The 19,299-nt window shown below is 49.5% G+C and overlaps 1 protein-coding gene across 5 annotated transcripts in view; it reads right to left on the bottom strand.

Moving 5' to 3' along the window:
* Nucleotides 1–12,425, bottom strand: part of FGFR3 (fibroblast growth factor receptor 3) — a 62,989-nt gene extending 50,564 nt beyond the window's left edge. For 2 of the 5 annotated variants that reach the window (XM_064151549.1, XM_064151551.1), the window contains exons 1-2: nt 12,247–12,404; nt 11,568–11,809 (exon numbers count right to left, since the gene is read on the bottom strand). In XM_064151549.1, coding sequence (XP_064007619.1) covers nt 11,568–11,748 — 181 coding nt within the window. In that variant the 5' untranslated portion in view covers nt 11,749–11,809; nt 12,247–12,404. Of the gene's footprint in view, nt 1–11,567; nt 11,810–12,246 lie in introns of all 5 variants that reach the window. The other 3 variants (XM_064151553.1, XM_064151552.1, XM_064151550.1) reach the window with 3 other exon arrangements.
* Nucleotides 12,426–19,299: the final 6,874 nt, after the last annotated feature.

The raw sequence follows: 19,299 nt of genomic DNA, 5'->3' as shown, positions 1-19,299 counted from the left end.
AATGTTTGGGTCATTAGAAAACTTCCCAAACAATCCCTGCTTATGCTAAATAGCTGCTCCCACCACGATCTGTGAAGGGCTTCAGCCTGCTCCCTTGGGAATCAATGGGGGCTTTTTAACTTGGGAATCAATAGGCACGAGATCAGGACCTCATTATTATTTTTACAGGACCAGGAGCAGCAGAAAACAGCAAAAAAACCCCAAACAAAGAGCAACAACCCTCCTAACCAGGAGCCAAACTTGCCCTGAAGGATCTTTACAAGCTCTGCCAAGCATCCAAGTCAAATTAAAAATCCAATTCTTAGGAGCTTTTCAGCTTTTTGACAGGGAAAGTGTGAAGCTGATACAGGCTGGTCTTGTCATTTGCATCCAGGAACATCTCCCACAGCTTCCTTGTCCTCAAAATCAAAACCTTCACAGTAGTCTGCTTTCTCCAGAGGGAGTTAGTAAGAGAGGAGGAGTTGTCAGCCATGGGGTACCCCATGGAGCCCAGAGCAGAAACAGCTTCAGGGCTTCACATAATCTCCTCTGCCCCACACCATGATGAAAGCCTCCAAGTAAGTCACTCAGACACCACTGTCAGCTCCTGGAACTTGGTTCCTGCTACGGGGACCATGTTTGCATCCCACCTCACAGAGGCCAGGTGCCACCTGCTTTTTAGGACAGGAGCCTCAGAGATGCTGACAACCTTAGGATCCTTCTATGAGAGTCAGGTTTTCAGCTTCTTGCCTGTTACTTTGCATTGCACCTCTCTCTTGGCAGCAGTGAGGACTCACTGACATACCACAGAACCATCACCTCTTGGCCCCTAAGCATTACCCAGCCATTTTGCTGACTCCCCTTCACCCAACTCAACCCAGGTCAACTCCAAAATCCTTCCATTCCATTACTTCTTGAGTACTAGTCCTTAGAACCTTAGGAGGCTGTAGCCAGGTGGGGGTTGGTCTCTTCTCCCAGGCAGCCAGCAATAAGACAAGGGGACACAGCCTCACGTTCTGCCAGGGGCAGGTCTAGGCTGGATGTTAGGAGGAAGTTCTTCACAGAGATTGGCATTGGGATGGGCTGCCCAGGGAGGTGGTGGAGTCACCATCCCTGGAGGGATCCAAGAAACACATGGACATGGCACTTTGGGACATAGTTTAATAGCCATGGTGCTGCTGGGTCAATGGACTCAATGATCTTAGACCTATTTTCCAACCAAAAGCACTCCACAATTCTATAACCATCTGTTGCTTCCTTTCCCTAACAACCTTATACTCAAACTAAGGGAGATAGTGATGGCTCCTTGGGTAAAAAGAGAGGGGGGGGGGGGGGAACAAGCCAAACCAACAAGCTGCCAAAAACCAGGTTGACATCTGCAGGCAATTGCACATCAGGAGGTAGCTGCACATCTGCAGGTAGCTGCCCAGCTCACAGTGCAATCCTTGGGTGCCAGCTTTGCCGGCTGGCAGAGAGCAACCCTAGACTTCATCCTTTCCTCACCCGAACACTTGGAAGCCTCTCTCACTTCTGAGTCACTAAGGACGTTTAACCCCTCGCAACCTGCAGGGATGGCACAGCCCCAGAGTCTCCCAGATGCTGAACGTGTGAGCACATGGGGATTGTTTTGCATACAGTTCCCAGCGATAAGGCAGCCTCCTTCCAACTTTTAATCTAACCTTTTTTCATGTAACCGACTCTTTCTCCTCCCCCCCTGCTCTCTGGTGTTGAGAAAGCCAGGCCAGCACACAGAGCTCTACCCCCACTCCACCAGAAATACCACATCTCTTTTAGACAAATCCATCCCAAACCCAAGCAGTTGCCTGAGAAATGTTTTCTTACTCGGATTGTGCTGCTATTCTGCCCAGGATAAAAAGCTCTGCTCTGTTGTGTAACCCGACTGCCAGGGCACAAACTCACTAAACAACCTGGCTGGTCCCTGTTGACCTGAAGGAGACAACCTCCTCCTCCCCTAGATTGCCTATCAAGAATAATAGGGCAGGTTTACATCTGATTGCCTTTCACGTTTACTGAAGGTTTTACTCAGCTCATATCTCAGAGTTTTTGTTTGCTTTTGATATTGCAGAAACTTCCTGGTCCTTCAAGGCAAGGAGCAAGGCACTTCAGAGGTGAGCACACCAGGAATGCTGCCTTCGCTGCAGGAATAAAGCTCTTCCTCACATATCCAGGGCTTTACATCATCCTCTTGGCAGCTCAGTTGGGAACTGTGGGAAGGGGGCAGCAGGCAGACAGCTCTACTTCAGAGAAATGGCTCTTCTTTTATATATTTAAATAAATAAGTATATATATTATATATATATATGGGGGCACTGGTGGATAGTAGGCTGAAGATGAGGCAGCAGTGTGCCCAGGGGGCCAAGAGAGCCAATGGCATCCTGGCCTGCATCAGGAACAGTGTGGCCAGTAGGACAAGGGAGGTTATTCTGCCCCTGTACTCAACACTGGTCAGGCCACAGCTTGAGTGCTGTGTCCAGTTCTGGGCTCCTCAATTCAAGAGAGATGTTGAGGTGCTGGAAGGTATCCAGAGAAGGGCAACAAAGCTGATGAAGGGCCTGGAACACAAACCCTATAAGGAGAGGCTGAGGGAGCTGGGGGTGTGCAGCCTGCAGAAGAGGAGGCTCAGGGCAGAGCTCATTGCTGTCTACAGCTACCTGAAGGGAGGTTGTAGCCAGGTGGGGTTGGTCTCTCCTCCCAGGCAACCAGCAATAGAACAAGGGGACACAGTCTCAAGTTGTGCTGGGGAAAGTATAGGCTGGATGTTAGGAGGAAGTTCCTCATAGAGAGAGTGATTGGCATTGGAATGGGCTGCCCAGGGAAGTGGTGGAGTTGCTGTCCCTGGAGGTGTTGAAGCAAAGCCTGGCTGAGGCACTTAGTGCCATGGTCTAGTTGACTGGCTAGGGCTGGGTGCTAGGTTGGACTGGATGATCTTGGAGGTCTCTTCCAACCTGGTTGATTCTATGATTCTTTGATTCTATGATATATATAAGATCACCAGCTAAATGGCCCAAAAAAAACCAAGAAAACCTATATATTGGTACGTGTAGGAAGCCAAGGAAAAGTCAGCGTTCAAGAAAGCATTTTAAGGCATTCTCAGCATTCTAGGTGTCTTCAGACAGAATCACAGGATCACTAAGGTTAGAAAAGACCTCAAAGATCAAGTGGAACTGTCAACCTAACACCACCACAGCCACTAAACCATGTCCCCAGGTGCCATGGCCACACGCGTTTTGAACGCCTGCAGAGATGGTGACTGCACCATTTCCCTGGGCAGCCTGTTCCAGGGCTTGGTTTAGCAGGCTGGAGTCCTAACTAGTGGAAAATAGGGGTTAGCAGCTGAGAACAGTTGCTGAGAATATTTTAAAACCACAGAATTGCTTTCAGTAAAAGAGACCTTTTCAGATGGAGTCCAACCATCAACCCAGCACTGCAGCTCAGCACTAAAATGGCCAAAAAAAAAAGAGGGAGCAAAAGAGTAAATTGATAAATGTAGCCAAGGTGGAAAACAAAAAGTCAGGGTACAGCAAGGTATTCTAAAGCACTTTCAGTATTGAAGGTGTCTCTAGACGTGGGTTAAGCCCCAAGTTTGCATAGGTGGTGCTGTCAGATTCACTCCTCCCTGCTTTCATACCATGGATGGCTTTGCTCAACCACAGTCCCATCTGCTGCTGCTGCTGCAAAAAAGAAATAACCCAGAAGATGTAAAGCAAAATTTTACCAAGCCATCATCCTCCCTGGCATCCAGCCTGCTATGTGAAGGAGAATGAAGTTTATTAACTACCCAGGATGAAAAGAGATGAAATGGCACCCACTGAAACAGCTCCATCAAACCACACTGTTGGATGGCTTGGGGGGAGCTGAGTCAGCAGGCAATTTTGAGCTGGTTTGGGGTTGGGTTTTTTTTAAGGGTCAGGAAAATGAAAAGAGAAAAAAAAAATGGGTATGCAGAGTCAGGCCAGCTCTCAAGACACAGAAATTAAAAGCATTACAGTAAGGGTGGTGAGACACTGGAACAGGTTGCCCTGGGAAGCTGTGGATGTCCCCTCCCTGGAGTTAAGGACAGGTGGGATGCCTTGGGCAAGCTGGGCTGGTGGGAGGTGTCCCTGCCCATGGCAGTGGGGTTGGAACTAGATGGTCTTCAAGGTCCCTTCCAACTCAATCCAGTCTATGTAGCACACTATGGAAAAGAGCTGAGCTTATTCCAACAAGGAAACTGAGTAAAATTAACACTGCTTGAACTGAGTTGTCTCCACTGGGTACAGCCTGGCTGGGTAAAACTCAGCCAGCTGGGGAGGGAATTTCACCTATATTTTTAGTGGAAATATCCAAATTTGTAACATTCCTTTAAGCTTTGCTCCACATCCACCAAAACCTGCAAAAAAACAAACTGTGAGAGGAGCACAGCCACTTTCTCCAACGACTCAGAAGCCTGGGGGCTGCAGTCTAGGACTCCACACACCTCAACAACCAGATGTAACACCCTGTGTGCCCTAACCTCAGCTGAAATTGAGGCTCAGCTAATGCTCTGTGTGCCAGCTGACAGAGCAGGCATGTCTTGGTCAAATAGACTGGATGTGAGGAGAAAGTTCTCCAGCATGAGAGTGGTGGGAGCCTGGAATGGGTTGCCCAGGGAGGTGGTTGAGGCCCCATCCCTGGAGGTGTTTTAAGGCCAGGCTGGATGAGGCTCTGGCCAGCTTGCTCTAGGGTAGGGTGTCCCTGCCCATGGCAGGGGCGTTGCAATGAGATGATCCTTGTGGTCCCTTCCAATCCTGACTGATTCTATGATTCTAAACACTTTTGTGCAGTGGAGATCTTACGAAGTGTCCAGGAACTGGGCTGATTCTTCATCTTTTAAGGTCTCCAAGTGACATGGCAGATACATACACCAAGTTTTCAGGGAAGGCAGCTTCCTAAGCATTTAGTTGCATATCCAAGTTTGCTTTCATTGACCATATTTTAAGAGGAAAGAAAATGTTCCCCAAACTTGTAAAGAAGGAGGGAAGAAAGTGCTGCTCCAGCTTCCTGTGAAATTTCACAGAATCACAGAGTGCCAGGCTGGAAGTGACCTCAAGATCATTTGGTCCAACCTTTTTAGGTGATGGTGTAGTTGAAATGAGCTGGCCCAGTCCCCTGACAAGCCGAGTCTTAAAACTGTCCCTTGCAGAGGAATCCACTGCTTCCTTTGGGAGATGATTCCAATGTCTGAGTCTTCACATGGGGAAAAAAAATTCCCTATTTGAAAAATTTCAGCTTTGTCCAGGCAGCAGAGTGGGTCCCACTGGATGGAAACGGTCCTGATGCAGCGGGGATGCAGCAATCAAGATTTCTTTAGGAACTGACTCCAAAAGCCAGACTTAGGCAGGTCCTGGGACAGATAGACTTCTCCCAAACCAGCACTGAAGACTTGTTGGAAGGAGTCAGAGAAGTAACCATGCTGGCCAGAGTGGTTTAATTTAACTGCCTGATTTAATTAGCAGATCAACACTCGGCCGCACGGTTTGGAGATTTACATTCATCGCGTTCCCTACTCAGGGGTTGTTAATAAAGTCTTAATTAAAAGAAAAAGGAGAGGGGAAAAAAAAAAAAGCCACCAAACTACAAAGCCCCCTCAGATTTAATTGGAGTGACCCTTATCAATATGCCTAGAAGACGTGATGCCACACAGCTAGCATCACATTCATTAATGAGTCCATCTCAGCACTGCAACAGACTTTGGAGTTTGCTATTTGCCAGCAAACTGGCGAAGAAATAGGATTTAAAAGGAGAAAAGGAGCCACATTTCATCATCCTTCACTTGTGTCCTCTCCTTTTATTGCTCAGTAAGAGATGCTAGTCTCAATATTAAAGACTTAATTAGCTATTTTTTTTTAGCTGCTTGCTGTTAATGGGAACAAACGGATCAACTTCAAACTCTCAAACTGAATCCAAAGCGTTTCTGGTCTCAAGCACAAAGTAGGAAGCACCAACAATGTTGAAGAGAGTCTTTTGAGAGGGTTTTAAGGGGTAAACCCTGAGGTCAGCTCCAGGGATGGTTGGTGCCATTTGACACTCGCTTCAATACCCTTCTGATTTATCATAGAATCATAGAATTTCAGGGTGAACTTTGAAATGCTCAGGCACACAAAGCAAAGCGATGGAGACTGCCCTGCCTTGCCCCTGGTACCCCTCACTGGGGCATACTGAAAGATCCTCAGAACCCAGCTGCCACCAGCTACATAGAAACACAGAATTGTTTCTGCTGGAGAATACTTCCAAGATCACCCAGTCCAGCCATTAACCCAACACCACCATGGCCATGAAATCACATCCTAAAGTGCCACATCCACTGGTTTCTTGCACACCTGCAGGGATGGTAACTCCACCACCTCCCTGGGCAGCCTGTGCCAATCCCTGACCTCTCTTGCACCAAAGAAATGTTTCCTAATCTCCAATCTAAGCCTTCCCTGGCACAACTTGAGGTCATTTCCTCTCACTCTATCACTAATAAAGTGAAGAGATCTATCCCCACCTCACTCCAGTCTCTTTTCAGGTATGAAGAAAAACATCCCAAGCAGTTCATCACCAGTTGCCTCCAAAGCCAAAAAAGTCACAGCAATTGGAACCTGCCCTCTCATTTAAGTTAAGAAAATTCCTGAAATGGCTCCCTTTCCATTCTTTTGGCTGGAAAACTGCCTGTGCAGCAGCTCTGAGTGACAATTTGACTACAGTGTCACACAAGGCAATTTTGGTTGCCTGCTTCTGACAGACTAGGAGAGCTCTCCTCACACAAACCTGCTCAAACTTTAAGGGCTCTCTTGAGGCACCAACTGGAACCCAGGAGGTTCCATCTAACCCATCTTGACAGGACCAGAGGAAATGGCCTCAACCAGTGCAAAGGAAGGTTCAAGTTGGGTGTTGGGAAAAGTTTCTTTGCAGAAAGGCACTGTAACAGGCTGCCCTGGCAGGTGGTGGTGTCATCATCCCTGGAGGTACTTGGTGCCATGGTCTAGCCTTGGGCTCTGTGGTAAAGGGTTGGACTTGATGATCTGTGAGGTCTCTTCCAACCTTGGTGATACTGTGAGACTGTGATAGGTGGATGCAGTGCAGAGGGACATGATTTAGTGGCAGTGGCCTAGCACCAGTGGCATGCTTCTGAGCTCAAGGTGAGTGGTTGGACTTAAGAATCATAGAATCGACCAGGTTGGAAGAGACCTCCAAGATCATCCAGTCCAACCTAGCACCCAGCCCTGGCCAGTCATCTAGACCACGGCGCTAAAAGCCTCATCCAGTCTTTCCTTGAACACCTCCAGGGTGATCATCTCAAAGGTCTCTTCCAACCTCAACATTTCTATCATCCTATACAACTCCTTCAACACAGAGAGACAGCTTCAGCAGCCAACCAGTGCCGACACAAAGCCTAGGAAGCTCCAGAATTCCCTTTCCTCATGGCACCAGGAGCAGGCAGACACACGGAGAGCAGCCACAGGAGTCAGGCTGGTTATCAGGAGTTTTGAAAAGCAAAATGCTGGTGTTTCAGTCAGTCTGCTCTCTAAGAAAACAGGCAGTGTTACTTGACATTCACAAATCGTACCAAGTAATATCTTTATCTGAATACTAATGCAAATTGGAGGGGCTTTTTTATATCGCTGTCTATTCTGTGCCTGCTGAATAGAGTGACCGCATGCTCAGGGCTGCAAAGGAGTTCACTGACCTCCCTAATCATCTCTGTCATAGCCCCTGAATGACAAACACATTCAATCCTGCCTCGCCTCTCTACTTTCATTCATAAAAAAAGAGAAGGGGGGAAAAAAAAAAAAAAAAGAAGAGAGATGAGGGTAGAGGGGGAGGAAGGAAAGAAATTTGACATTGTTCTTCCTGCAGCAGCCCTGAGAAAGGGAGAGGAGCAAAACTCAGCCCAGAGGAGGCCCCTGGTGTTTTGAGTTTTAGCTTCTATTCAGCACCAGCCCCACCATCTGCCTCCTTCCTGCCAACAGCCCAACACCTCCCTGCGGAGATGTTAAAACCTGCATCCCCCCACCCCACCCCCCCCCCCCCAAAACCTCTGCTAATAGCGAGTATTGATATTAGCAAACACACACATACCTCCAGCACGCCTGCCCTCAATGTGTGTTTTATGTAGCTGAGCACAGGCACAAAGCAGTAGCTGTTACAGCCTTCACAGCCCCGTGTGGAGAATTAGATCACTGGGGAAAAATCCTTCCAAGCCCCTTTATGGAAAGTAAGACCTTGGACTGTAAACGCAAAGCCCAGTGAACAACAACCCTCAGTAATGAGCCAATACCCCATGGCCCATTTGATGAGGAGAAAGAATTTTCTTTTGACCCTTCCATTCCAAAAAAGCCTGGAAAAGTAAAAACGTGTTTAACTCGGCTCCGAGGCTTTAGATTCTTCACTGTTTCTTTTGCACAGCCTTTCCTCCCCACCTCTCCCAGGTCGGACGGGTGTCCTTGTGCTGATGGGATTGCTGGCTGTGGTGTAGAGCTGGGCGAGCAGCACCGGCTTCATGCTTCCCCACGCACGTGGTTGGGTGGTGGAAGAGCCACCGGCATCACAAAGCTCCCTATCCTCACAGATCCCTGCCCACGGGAGCTTCCAGCAGCTCACCGGGAGGAGGCAACCCTTGGAGATACGGAGGCAACCCCAGGAGACATCACTGGGTGTTGGGTTTAAGAGCAGCTCTCCACCTGGGACCAAACTGTGCTCCCAGGGAGTACTAAGGAGGTTTGACGGTGACACCTTTGCTTTGGAGCGAGCTGACCAAGCAGCAGGAGAGCCTGTCCCGAGGCTTTCCCTTGCACAAACTAGCTGCCCTTGGGATGGACACACTCACAAACTGGAGGTGTCTAAAAGCAGTTTGGATGAGGAGCAGAGGGACACGGTCTAACGGTTGTGTACAGGAAGGTGTCAGGTTATGGTTGGACTCGGTCTTAAGGTCTTTTCCAACCAGGTGACTCTGTGATCCTACGATTTCTACCAGAGTCCCTTGAAATTCCAGCCCAACACTCAGCTCACAGATTTGCTTTGGAGTGAGCTGACAGAGCAGAAGAAGATCCTGTCTTAAGGATGTCCACTGGAGCCCCTGACAATCCCAACCTAATGCTCAGCTCAGGGACATGGCCAGAGAGACACTTCCCTCAGCGTGACCTCTAAGTATGTCACTTGTTACGGTACAAACAGCATCTTAAAGCCTGCGCTTGCAAAGGCATCCTGGAGCACCCAAAACACCACTTGACCACATCAATCCCAAGCTTGAAGGCGCAGGTGGAAACCCTCAGGACTGCAGAGGCAGCCACCAAGGTTGCTCTGCACCAGGCACCGACTGACAGCACCAAAACACAACCCAGGCTGCAACTGGGAGAACTGGGGACACTTTGCTTCTGCCACTTGCCACCCCGGAGCCCGGCACAGGCTGCTCACTTCCTCCCACACACACCGACCTCATCTGCTCCGACCAAGTCACTGAGATGCTGGCCCCATAAATCAATTCTTTTGGCTGTGAAAAATGAGCCAAACGAGCTACACTAAGAATCTGGTGTTTTATTAGGACTTTCTTGAAAACAAACCCAAGCCTCCGAGTGATTTATAGCTTTAACCAAAAGGGGTATGAAAGTAATGTGTGTGTCGTGTCCCCCCCCCCAGCCTCCACCAAGCCCATTTATTCCCCTGTCACTTTTTTTTGGCAAACAGGCTTCAAACCCTTTCCTGAACAATGGAAACTTTTTGCTGGGTACATGCAAGCCTAAAAGACCGAAAGTTGAGGCTCTGGGGGGGGGGAGGGAGTTTTCTTCCATTAAAGAGCTTTGCAAAATAAACAGGGACTCAGGTAGCAGCTGAGGCGTGTCAGGGGGACAGAGGGACACCAAGTTCCAAACCCACTGGGTGTTATTTAAGAAATAACATGAAAACTCCAAAGCCAGCAGCTTTTGTCTGACCCTATTAACTTTTCTTCCCCCACTTCTAACTGGAGTGTTGCCACTCAAGGGGAGATCTTTGCTGCCTCACTCCAAAAGTTGCACAAGGGGAGGGTTAGGTTGGACGTTCCCCGAGAAGGTGTTTCCCAGGGCTCAGCACTGATCTGGGTAAGGGGATTGAGGGCACCCTCAGTAAGCTTGTAGATGACACTAAACTGAGTGAGAGTGTTGATCTGCGGGAGAGTAGGAAGGCTCTGCGGAGAGATCCGGACAGTCTGGATCACTGGACTGAAATTTCTCAATGGAATGGCTTGGAATTGCACCAGGGGAGGTTTAGTTTGGAAATTAGGAAAAATTTCTTTGCTGCAAGAGTAGCCAGGCATTGGAACAGGCTGCTCAGGGAGGTGGTGGAGTCACCATCCCTGGAAGCATCCAAGAAACCTGTGGACATAGCACTCTGGGACATGGTTTAATGGCCATGGTGGTCTTAGGTTGACGGTTGGACTTGATGGTCTCAGAGCTCTCTTCCAAACTCAACAATGTTATGATTCTATGAAAAAGCTCCTCAAAGACTGGCACACGGTGCCCAGGGAGCTGGTTGAATCCCCACTCCTGGAGGGGTTTCAAAGAGGCAGAGATGTTTCTGAAAGACGTGTTTAGCAGCAGGCTTGTCAGAGGTAAGAGAACGGTTGGGCTTGATCTAAAAGATCTTTTCCGACCCAAACTCACCCTATGACTAGACCAAACGCTGATGCTCCAGCCCAGACGCGGTTCCTGAGCCTCGATCTTGCCTGTACCTACCCTGAACTGTCGCAACTCCGGTTTTGCTCCCAAAGTGCGGCTGTCAGCGACCCTTTCCGACTTTTCCCATCCCAAACCACAAACCCGGAGTCCTCAGCCCCGCGCTGGAGACGAGGCTGCTGCCCGGAGCAGCTCCAAAGGCGGCTGCAGGCATTGGGAGGCATCTTTCTTGCTTCCAGCCGCAGACCGAAAGGCAGCCGCGGCTAAACCGTTCGGCCCCGGCAGAGAGAGTGCCACCGGGAGCCCTTAAACCCCTTTTTGCCTCCTTTGAGACTGGGATCTCCTTATAACCCTTTTCTCCTCCGGAGAAACTGGGATCCCCTTAGCCCCCTACTGCTCTGCTCCCCTCCCCTTTTTTTCCCCCTCTTTGGAAACCGGGATCACCTCAAACTCCTTTTGACTCCTGGTAGGGCAAAATCGCCGTAAGTGCCCCTCTTCTTTTTCACTCCTGGCAAACCGGCAACCCTCTAAAACCCCTTTTTCGTTCCTGCGAGACTGAAATCACCTTAAAACCTCTTTTTCCGTGGGCGATCGGGATCCTTAAAAACGCTTTTTGCCTTCTGCGAGACCAGGATCACTTTAAACGCCCCTTTCTCCCCCCCATTCGTGGGTGCCTCAGCGCCTTGCCCCAGACGCGGGGACGCCGCATTCCCCCCCCGCCCCGACCCCGGAGCAACCGTCCCGGTGCCGCGTTTGTATCTCCCGCCCCGTGGACACTTCCAGCAGCCTCCATCCTTTTCCTTTCAAACCTCAGAGAGGGATGGGAGTGAGGGTTCGTACCGTTCCCCACCAATCCCCTCTAACCGAACCACCGTCCCGACCCGCGGAACACCATGTGCGCGGCCGCTCAGCCCTTACCTGCCGGCTGTCCGCCGCTCCTCTCCGCCGTCCCTCCGCCTCGCCGTCCCGCCGGCAGCCCGCCGACGGCCGCCGCTAGCCATAGGCACCACCAAACGGAGCCCCAGGCCGCACGCATAACTCCTCCGGTACGGCACCGGGGCAGCCCGGCTGCCGCCGCCGCACCGCCCGCCTCAGACATCCCCCGGCCGCATCCTGCCGCCGCTTGCCGCTCACCGCTCCGGCTCCGCTCCGCCGCGCTGCTGCCGGGAGAGGGAGAGAGGAGCTCAGAGTCTGGGGTGGGTGGGGGGGTGGGGGTGGTGAGTGTGTGGAGGGGAAACCTCCCCTCCCCTTAGCCCTGGGTGCTGAGATAGGGCAGGGGGAAGCAAAAAATAGTAATAAAAATAAGGGTCAAAATAAAAGTCAAAATAAGAATGAAAATAAGAGTAAAAATAAGACTTAAAGAATAATTAAAAAAAAAGTTAAAAAAGACTAAAAATGAGACTAAGTAAAAAAAAAAAAAAAACTAAGTTAAATCATTAAAATACTTTAAAAAAATTAAAACCCTAAAAATAAAAATTAAGCAATAACAATAATGAAAAGAGAGAGAAAAGTAGCAAAAAAGAAGAGGGAGAAGAAAAGTGCTGCGGGGAGTCAGCAAGCACCCGTGCGGGAAGCAGCGCGGCGGCCGTGCCCGTACCTGCGCAAGCCCCGCGGCCGGGCGCGCACCGCGCATGGAGGGAGGCAGCGAGAGCGCCCGCGGAGCCGCCACCGTTCGCTCTTCCACCAGCCGCCGCCGTCGCCGCTTCTCCTGCGTCTGCTCGGCACAGCCCCGGGAGCGGAACGGGGCGGCAGCGCTATCCCCGCCCCGCCGCGCTGTCCCCTCCCCGCTGCCTCTGCTGCCACCGCCCCCGCGGCTGCTCCGCGCCCGGCCCCCGGGGTGGGGGGGGATGGGGAAGGGTGGGAGTTGGGGCTGAAGGGGCTCGGCTGGGAGGTGGGGAGGAGGAGTGGAGGGAGGAGGAGAGGGAGGGAGGAGGAGAGGGAGGGCGGGGGGGAGCTGCTTCTGGGCGCTGCCGAAGTGTCCCGAGGGGAGGCGGGCAGCGATCTCCGGAGAGAATCAGACAAGCGTGGAACGGCTTCGGCTGGGAGAGACTTCCAAGAGTAGCGAGTCCTACCATGCTCTAATTTTACCAAGGCTGGTACTAAACCGTGTCCCTCAGCACCACAGCTCTGCCTCTTTGAAATACTTCCAGGCATGGGGATTCAACCACCTCCCCGGGCAGCCTGCTCCAGTCTTTGAGAACCCTTTCAGGGAAAAAGTTTCTTCGGATGTTCAACCTGACCCTCCTCTGGTGCAGCTTCAGGCAGCTTCCTCTAGTCCTATCCTTTCTTAGGAAGAAGAGGACACCGACCCCACCCTGGCTCCAAACTCCTCTTGAAGAGTTGTAGAGGAGACTAAAGTTGGCTCAGAACCCCCATCTAGTGCTCCCACTGCAGCTCCAGAGTGGCACCATGTGCCAGGAAACACACTGTGGTGGGTGCCTTTTGTGTCCCTAGAAGAGTGCAGTCTGCAAAAAGGGGTGGTGGGATGAAGGTGAAGGGACGTTCAAGGGCACCACAGAAACCACACACAGCACCCTGGCTAAGCCTGAGGACTCCACCAGGAGTAAGTGATGCAAACAACTGTCCCACAAGGTTGTCAGACTGTACCCCAAAGCGAAGCCAGTGGTGTGCAATCTGCTTTGGGCCCCCCTGAGTTCACCCAGCAAACACCCCATGGTCAGCCAGCAAAACCCCAGAACTGCTGCCACTTCTTGAGGGCTGTCATGGACTCTGCCCGTTGGCTGCCACTGCTTGTTCAAGCTACTTTAGCACCATCTGTCACCTGTATCTAGATGTCCATCTTGGCTGTCACGGATGTCTAGACATAGAATCATAGAACCATAGACCTGTCGAGGTTGGAAGAGACTTTTGAGGTCACAGACTCCAACTGCTCACCTATGGTTATGTTCCAGTCACTGTCACAGTTTTGGGATATTCTGGTCATCTCAGAGGCCAAGGACATGTTCAAGTTGCCTCAGTGGCACACATCAGCTATTGGCGACAGTAACTTCACACAGAGAACTCAGAACTCTGTTTTAATCCCTCTCCACAGTGCAGGAGTTCCTTCACCAAAAAATAAATGCAGATACAGCCAGAGCTGAAAATGCTCTGCATGGGGGCCCTCAAAACCCACACATGCTGCAGTCAAGCCAAGGTTGTTCACAAGAAGAGGAGAAATGTGGAAGATCTCGAGGTGGTTCAGAAGAGGCTGAAGGTTGACCTCATTGCTCTCATTGCAACTACCTGAAAGGAGGTTGGGGTGAGGTGGGGGTTGGTCTCTTCTCCCTAGTGTCAGGTGATAGAATGGGACGGAATGTCCTGAAAATGTACTTAGGGAGGTTGAGGTTGGAGATTAGGATAAGTTTCTTTGCTGCAGGAGTGGTCAGGCATTGGAACAGGCTGCCCAGGGAGGTGGTGGAGTCACCATCCGTGGAGGCGTTCAAGAAAGCTGTGGGCATGGCACTCTGGGACATGGTTTAATGGCCATGGTGGCGTTGTGTTGATTTTGGACCCAATGATCTTAGAGGTCATTGCAAATCAAAACAGTTGTATGATTCTGTAAGATGAGGAGAAACACAGAAGCAGCCAGCATGGCTCCCAGCGGGGGTGTATGGCGAGGATCACTCATGGCCAGTGCAGAGGGCTCGGCGCTGACGCTGTTGCGGCTGTGACCAGGATCTGCCTTGACGCCTTCATCAGGCAGAGAGGCTGTGACATCTCAATAGCATGGCATTGTGTGGGGGAAGCACCGAGACGGGGCTGCGGGCAGGAAATCCTGCATGTCAGCCGAGCCCCTCGCCTCTGACACCACTGGTGCTGGTGACAACAAAGAGAGGGAGAAGCGGGCAGAGAAAGAAAATGTGATTGTGTCACCATCACCAAGATGACTTGCGCGGTGTTTGCTCCCGCAGTTGCTGTGCTGGAGGTGCCAGAAAACCGACTGAAATAAAACCAACAGCAGCACAGCAGCACAACCATAACACCACGTGAGTTGTTGGTGTCATCATTTTGAGGATGACTTCTTGCCACAGCAGGGCAAATCCTGAGTGTTGGGGTTTTTTTTGCAGCCCAGGCAACCACTATGAGCTCATCTGAGAGTGAACTGAAATATTGGTTCAGAGATCAGTGGCAGGAGGTGTGAAGAGGAAGCCCAAACTGCCCACCCTTAGCAGCCAGGGGTTAAACAGCATCAAAACTGGAGAATGCAGAGAGAGGGGAGAAAAAATGGAGCGAGCCTGAGGAGGGTGTGAGAAGCAAGGGTTTACCAGCAGACCTTGAAATAAAGCTGGCTCAGCTCAGCAGCTGCGTGCACAGCCAGGGGACTGCAGCAGGGTCATGGCTGGCTCTCAGAGGTGCCATTGACCGTCCGTGCAGGCTGGGGGTTCCCCAGGCTTGGAGTAAACCAAGACAGTGCTCTGGCGCCTGGAGAGGAGACAGGGGGCACTTCTGACTGCCAGACCTACACGTGCTGTCAGCATGTAGCACATTCACCACGCAGGATATTCACCACGTAGGACATATTCCAAGTAGGACATTCACCAAGTAGGACATTCTCCATCTAGTAGCCCTCTAGTATCTGAAGGGGGCCTGCAGGAAGGCTGGGGAGGGGCTATTTACAAGGTCTTGTAATGGCAGGATGAGGACTAATGGGTTTAAACTGGAAGAGGGGAGATTTAAACTGGATGTTAGGAAGAAGTTCTTTAGCATGAGGGTGGTGAAACACTGGCACAGATTGCCCAGGGAGGTTGTCACTGCTCCCTCCCTGGAGGTGTTCAAGACTAGGCTGGATGAATCCTTGAGTGATCTGTTCTAGTGAGAGGTGTCCCTGGCCATGGTGGGGGGTTGGAATTGGATGAGCTTTGAGGTCCCTTCCAACCTAAACCATTCTATGATTCTATCATTCTATAACATTCACCAAGTAAGGAACATTTGCCAAGTAGGACATTCACCACAGAGGACATTCACCACATATGCTGCTGCCCATGTAGGACATTCATGATGTAGGAAATTCATGATATAGGACATTCACCATATAGGACATTCACCACATATGCTGCTGCCCATGTAGGACATTCATGATATAGGACATTCACCATATAGGACATTCACTATATAGGACATTCACCACATATGCTGCTGCCCATGTAGGACATTCATGATATAGGACATTCACCATATAGGACATTCACTATATAGGACATTCACCACATATGCTGCTGCCCATGTAGGACATTCATGACATAGGACATTCACCATATAGGACATTCACCACATAGGACATTCACCACATATGCTGCTGCCCATGTAGGACATTCATGATGTAGGAAATTCATGATATAGGACATTCACCATATAGGACATTCACCACATATGCTGCTGCCCATGTAGGACATTCATGATATAGGACATTCACCATATAGGACATTCACTATATAGGACATTCACCACATATGCTGCTGCCCATGTAGGACATTCATGACATAGGACATTCACCACATAGGATGCTCACCATGGGGATTGTCAGGTGTTACTATCCCCATGATACAATCAGTCACCCCAAAGCCCAGGAAGGTTTGCCTTCCCAAATGCCAACTCCTGGTCTGCAGCTTGGCTTGTGAGACCAGCTCTGTCATGCTGCAGTGATAACCACCTGAGGGATCTTGTGCTTTTGCAGAAATGTGGCTCCCCTCCTGCAGCCTGCTGGATGTCCAGATCAAACATCATGAAGAATGCAACCTGCGGTCAGGGAGGTTTGGCTTCCATCAGCCCTGAAAGTTCTCAGCGCAGTAATTGTGATGTAAATCATTTCATCCATCATTAAGAGAAAAAGGTTTGTGGTGTGGAGAGCAAGAGTTGCATAAGGAACTGGATGGGAGGCAGGTAGATAGTGACTGTGAGATGTTGCATGGAGCCAAAGCCTTTAATCAACAAGGGAAATGTTTGAATGTTAATGGAGCTAACGATGAAACCAGAGTCATGTTTTGACAAGTACTTCCAAACATTCCAGGAACACTGTGATGCTCCAGCAGCCTCCTTCCCAGGGAGGGGATTGATCATTCTAGTTACAACACAGTTTGTAATGTCCCAACAGCCTTGCCAGTGCCTGGCAGACTGGGATGCTGTGGTGGGCAGGGGTGGGAGGTGTCCCTGCCAGCACTGGGGGGTGATGGAAGGAGTATAGGATAAAAGAGAGTGCTTCCTTCCATGAGCTGGGCAACACAGAACCTAGAGTGGTTTGAGTTGGAAGGCACCTTCAAGATTATCTAGTTCCAACCACCTGCCATGGGCAGGGACACCTCCTGCTAGAGCACCTTGCTCAAGGCCACATCCAATCTGCTTTTTGAACATTGCCAGGCTTGGAGTCTCCACAGCTTCTCTGGGCAACCTCTTCCAGTGTCTCACCACCCTCACGGGGAAGAATTTCTTCCTCATGTCTCATCTCAGTCCAGCTTCTTTCAGTTTGAAGCCATCACCCCTCAGTCCTCTCGCTCCAGGCCTTTGTTAAAAGTCCCTTTACAGCTTTCCTGTAGCCCCCTTCAAGTCCTGGGAGGCTGCTTTCAGATCTCCTTAGAGACTTCTCCAGTGGGCTTCTTAGAAGACAAGTCAATCCAATTTCCTGGGACAGAAATTCTCTTTTTCATTATCCTTTTCTGTGAAGGAATTGCTCACAAAGCATTTTTCCAGAACTTGATGATGTCCTCCCCTCTCCTCTGTTGCATTTCACCCCAGGGTTTTTTTTTTTAGGTATACTTTTAACCCAGGTCAGCTTTATCTGTTGTGAAAAGAATCCCTGAGTCATCCAAAACGTGACCAGAAACGTGCTAGGGGATGGATGCATTGTTGAGAGCCATCTCTGCAGTTCCTGCATGGCTTTGCCATTCTTTTCACAGCTAATTTTGCTTTAGGTCAATAGATCAGATGAATCATTAATAAGCATTTGCAAACTCTGGCTGCCAGGTACTGCTGGTCTTGAGCACCTTGTAAAAGATTCACCCACTGGTCAAAGGTTTTTATTTATGGAGAAGACCCAAGGTTTACCCCCAGATTTACCATTAACTGTGTCATTCCAGAAACTCCCCACCCTCTTTGAGCATCTCCTGCCTCTGCAATGCTTTCTCACCCATGTATGTTTCGGTTGAAAAGCCTGCATGACTTCAACCTGAGTTAGGAACCTGGAGGACCTGGGCTGTCCCTGTGGTCAACAAAGAGACAGATGTCTCCAAAAATAGGACATTTTGACCTTAATTTGCTTCTGATGATGCCTGTCTCTTGTTACCTGTGCCTGTTTAGGTTGAAAAGCCTGTATGACTTCAAGGGAAGTCAGACAGATGTCTCCAAAAATAGGACATTTTGGCCTTAATTTGCTTCTGATGATGCCTGTCTCTTGTTACCTGTGCCTGTTTAGGTTGAAAAGCCTGCATGACTTCAAGGGAAGTCAGGAGAGCACCCGAGTTAGGAACCTGGAGGACCTGGGCTGTCCCTGTGGTCAACAAAGAGATAGATGTCTCCAAAAATAGGACATTTTGGCCTTAATTTGCTTCTGATGATGGCTGTCTCTTGTTACCTATGCCTGTTTCAGTTGAAAAGCCTGCATGACTTCAAGTGAAGTCAGGAGAGCACCTGAGTTAGGAACCTGGAGGACCTGGGCTGTCCCTGTGGTCAGCAGAGTGAGAGCTAGACATCTCCAGCCCTTGCTTCTGATGGTGCCTGTCTTGCTGTAAAAAAACTAGGTGCTTCAGAAGCAAGGAGAGGAAGGCAGCTGCAGTATCCACTCTGCTTCATGTGAGTCACTTGGTTGTGACAGCAAATTTGTGTCCTTCTCCAGACTTCAGGCGTAGTATTCATCGTACGCCGTGGGGAGACAAAAGGCTCGCCTGTTGCCAGGAATCTATTAGCTCCTCTTTCAATTGAGAACACAAGTAGGAACTTGGTTGGAAAGGGCATATTTTCTCTGTGGCTGTTGATGCCTCAAACCATAGAAATATGAAAATATTTGCAATAGTTTGCATCTTCCTACAGGGTGGAAGGGGGATAATCCACTGTCAGGCCGGGTGCTCTGCAGGCAGCTGCGCAGCCAGGCAGCAAGGACTAGCTGTAGGTGTGAAAAATGGCCCCAAAGCAAAGGATTTCAACCTGAAAATCTGCTCCTTTCTGCAGCTGACAGTGCTGTAGCTAGCCTGGGAGCCTGCAACCCAACAGAAAATCAAACACACGACTTGCTCCCAGATCTGGCTGGCTTGGAAGGAGACAAGGAGGCTACAGAAATCTTTTCTTTTCTTTTCTTTTCTTTTCTTTTCTTTTCTTTTCTTTTCTTTTCTTTTCTTTTCTTTTCTTTTCTTTTCTTTTCTTTTCTTTTCTTTTCTTTTCTTTTCTTTTCTTTTCTTTTCTTTTCTTTTCTTTTCTTTTCTTTTCTTTTCTTTTCTTTTCTTTTCATCTTTTCTTTTCTTTTCTTCTCTTCTCTTCTCTTCTCTTCTCTTTTCTTTTCTTTTCTTTTCTTTTCTTTTCTTTTCTTTTCTTTTCTTTTCTTTTCTTTTCTTTTCTTTTCTTTTCTTTTCTTTTCTTTTCTTTTCTTTTCTTTTCTTTTCTTTTCTTTTCCTTTCCTTTCCTTTCTTTTCTCTTTCATTCTCTTCTCTTCTCTTCTCTTCTCTTC

The sequence above is a fragment of the Pogoniulus pusillus genome, chromosome 11 (genome assembly GCF_015220805.1).
Source record: "Pogoniulus pusillus isolate bPogPus1 chromosome 11, bPogPus1.pri, whole genome shotgun sequence".
Lineage (NCBI taxonomy): Eukaryota > Metazoa > Chordata > Aves > Piciformes > Lybiidae > Pogoniulus > Pogoniulus pusillus.
Note: the sequence above shows the minus strand (reverse complement) of the source record. Positions and strands in the feature narration are given on the sequence as shown.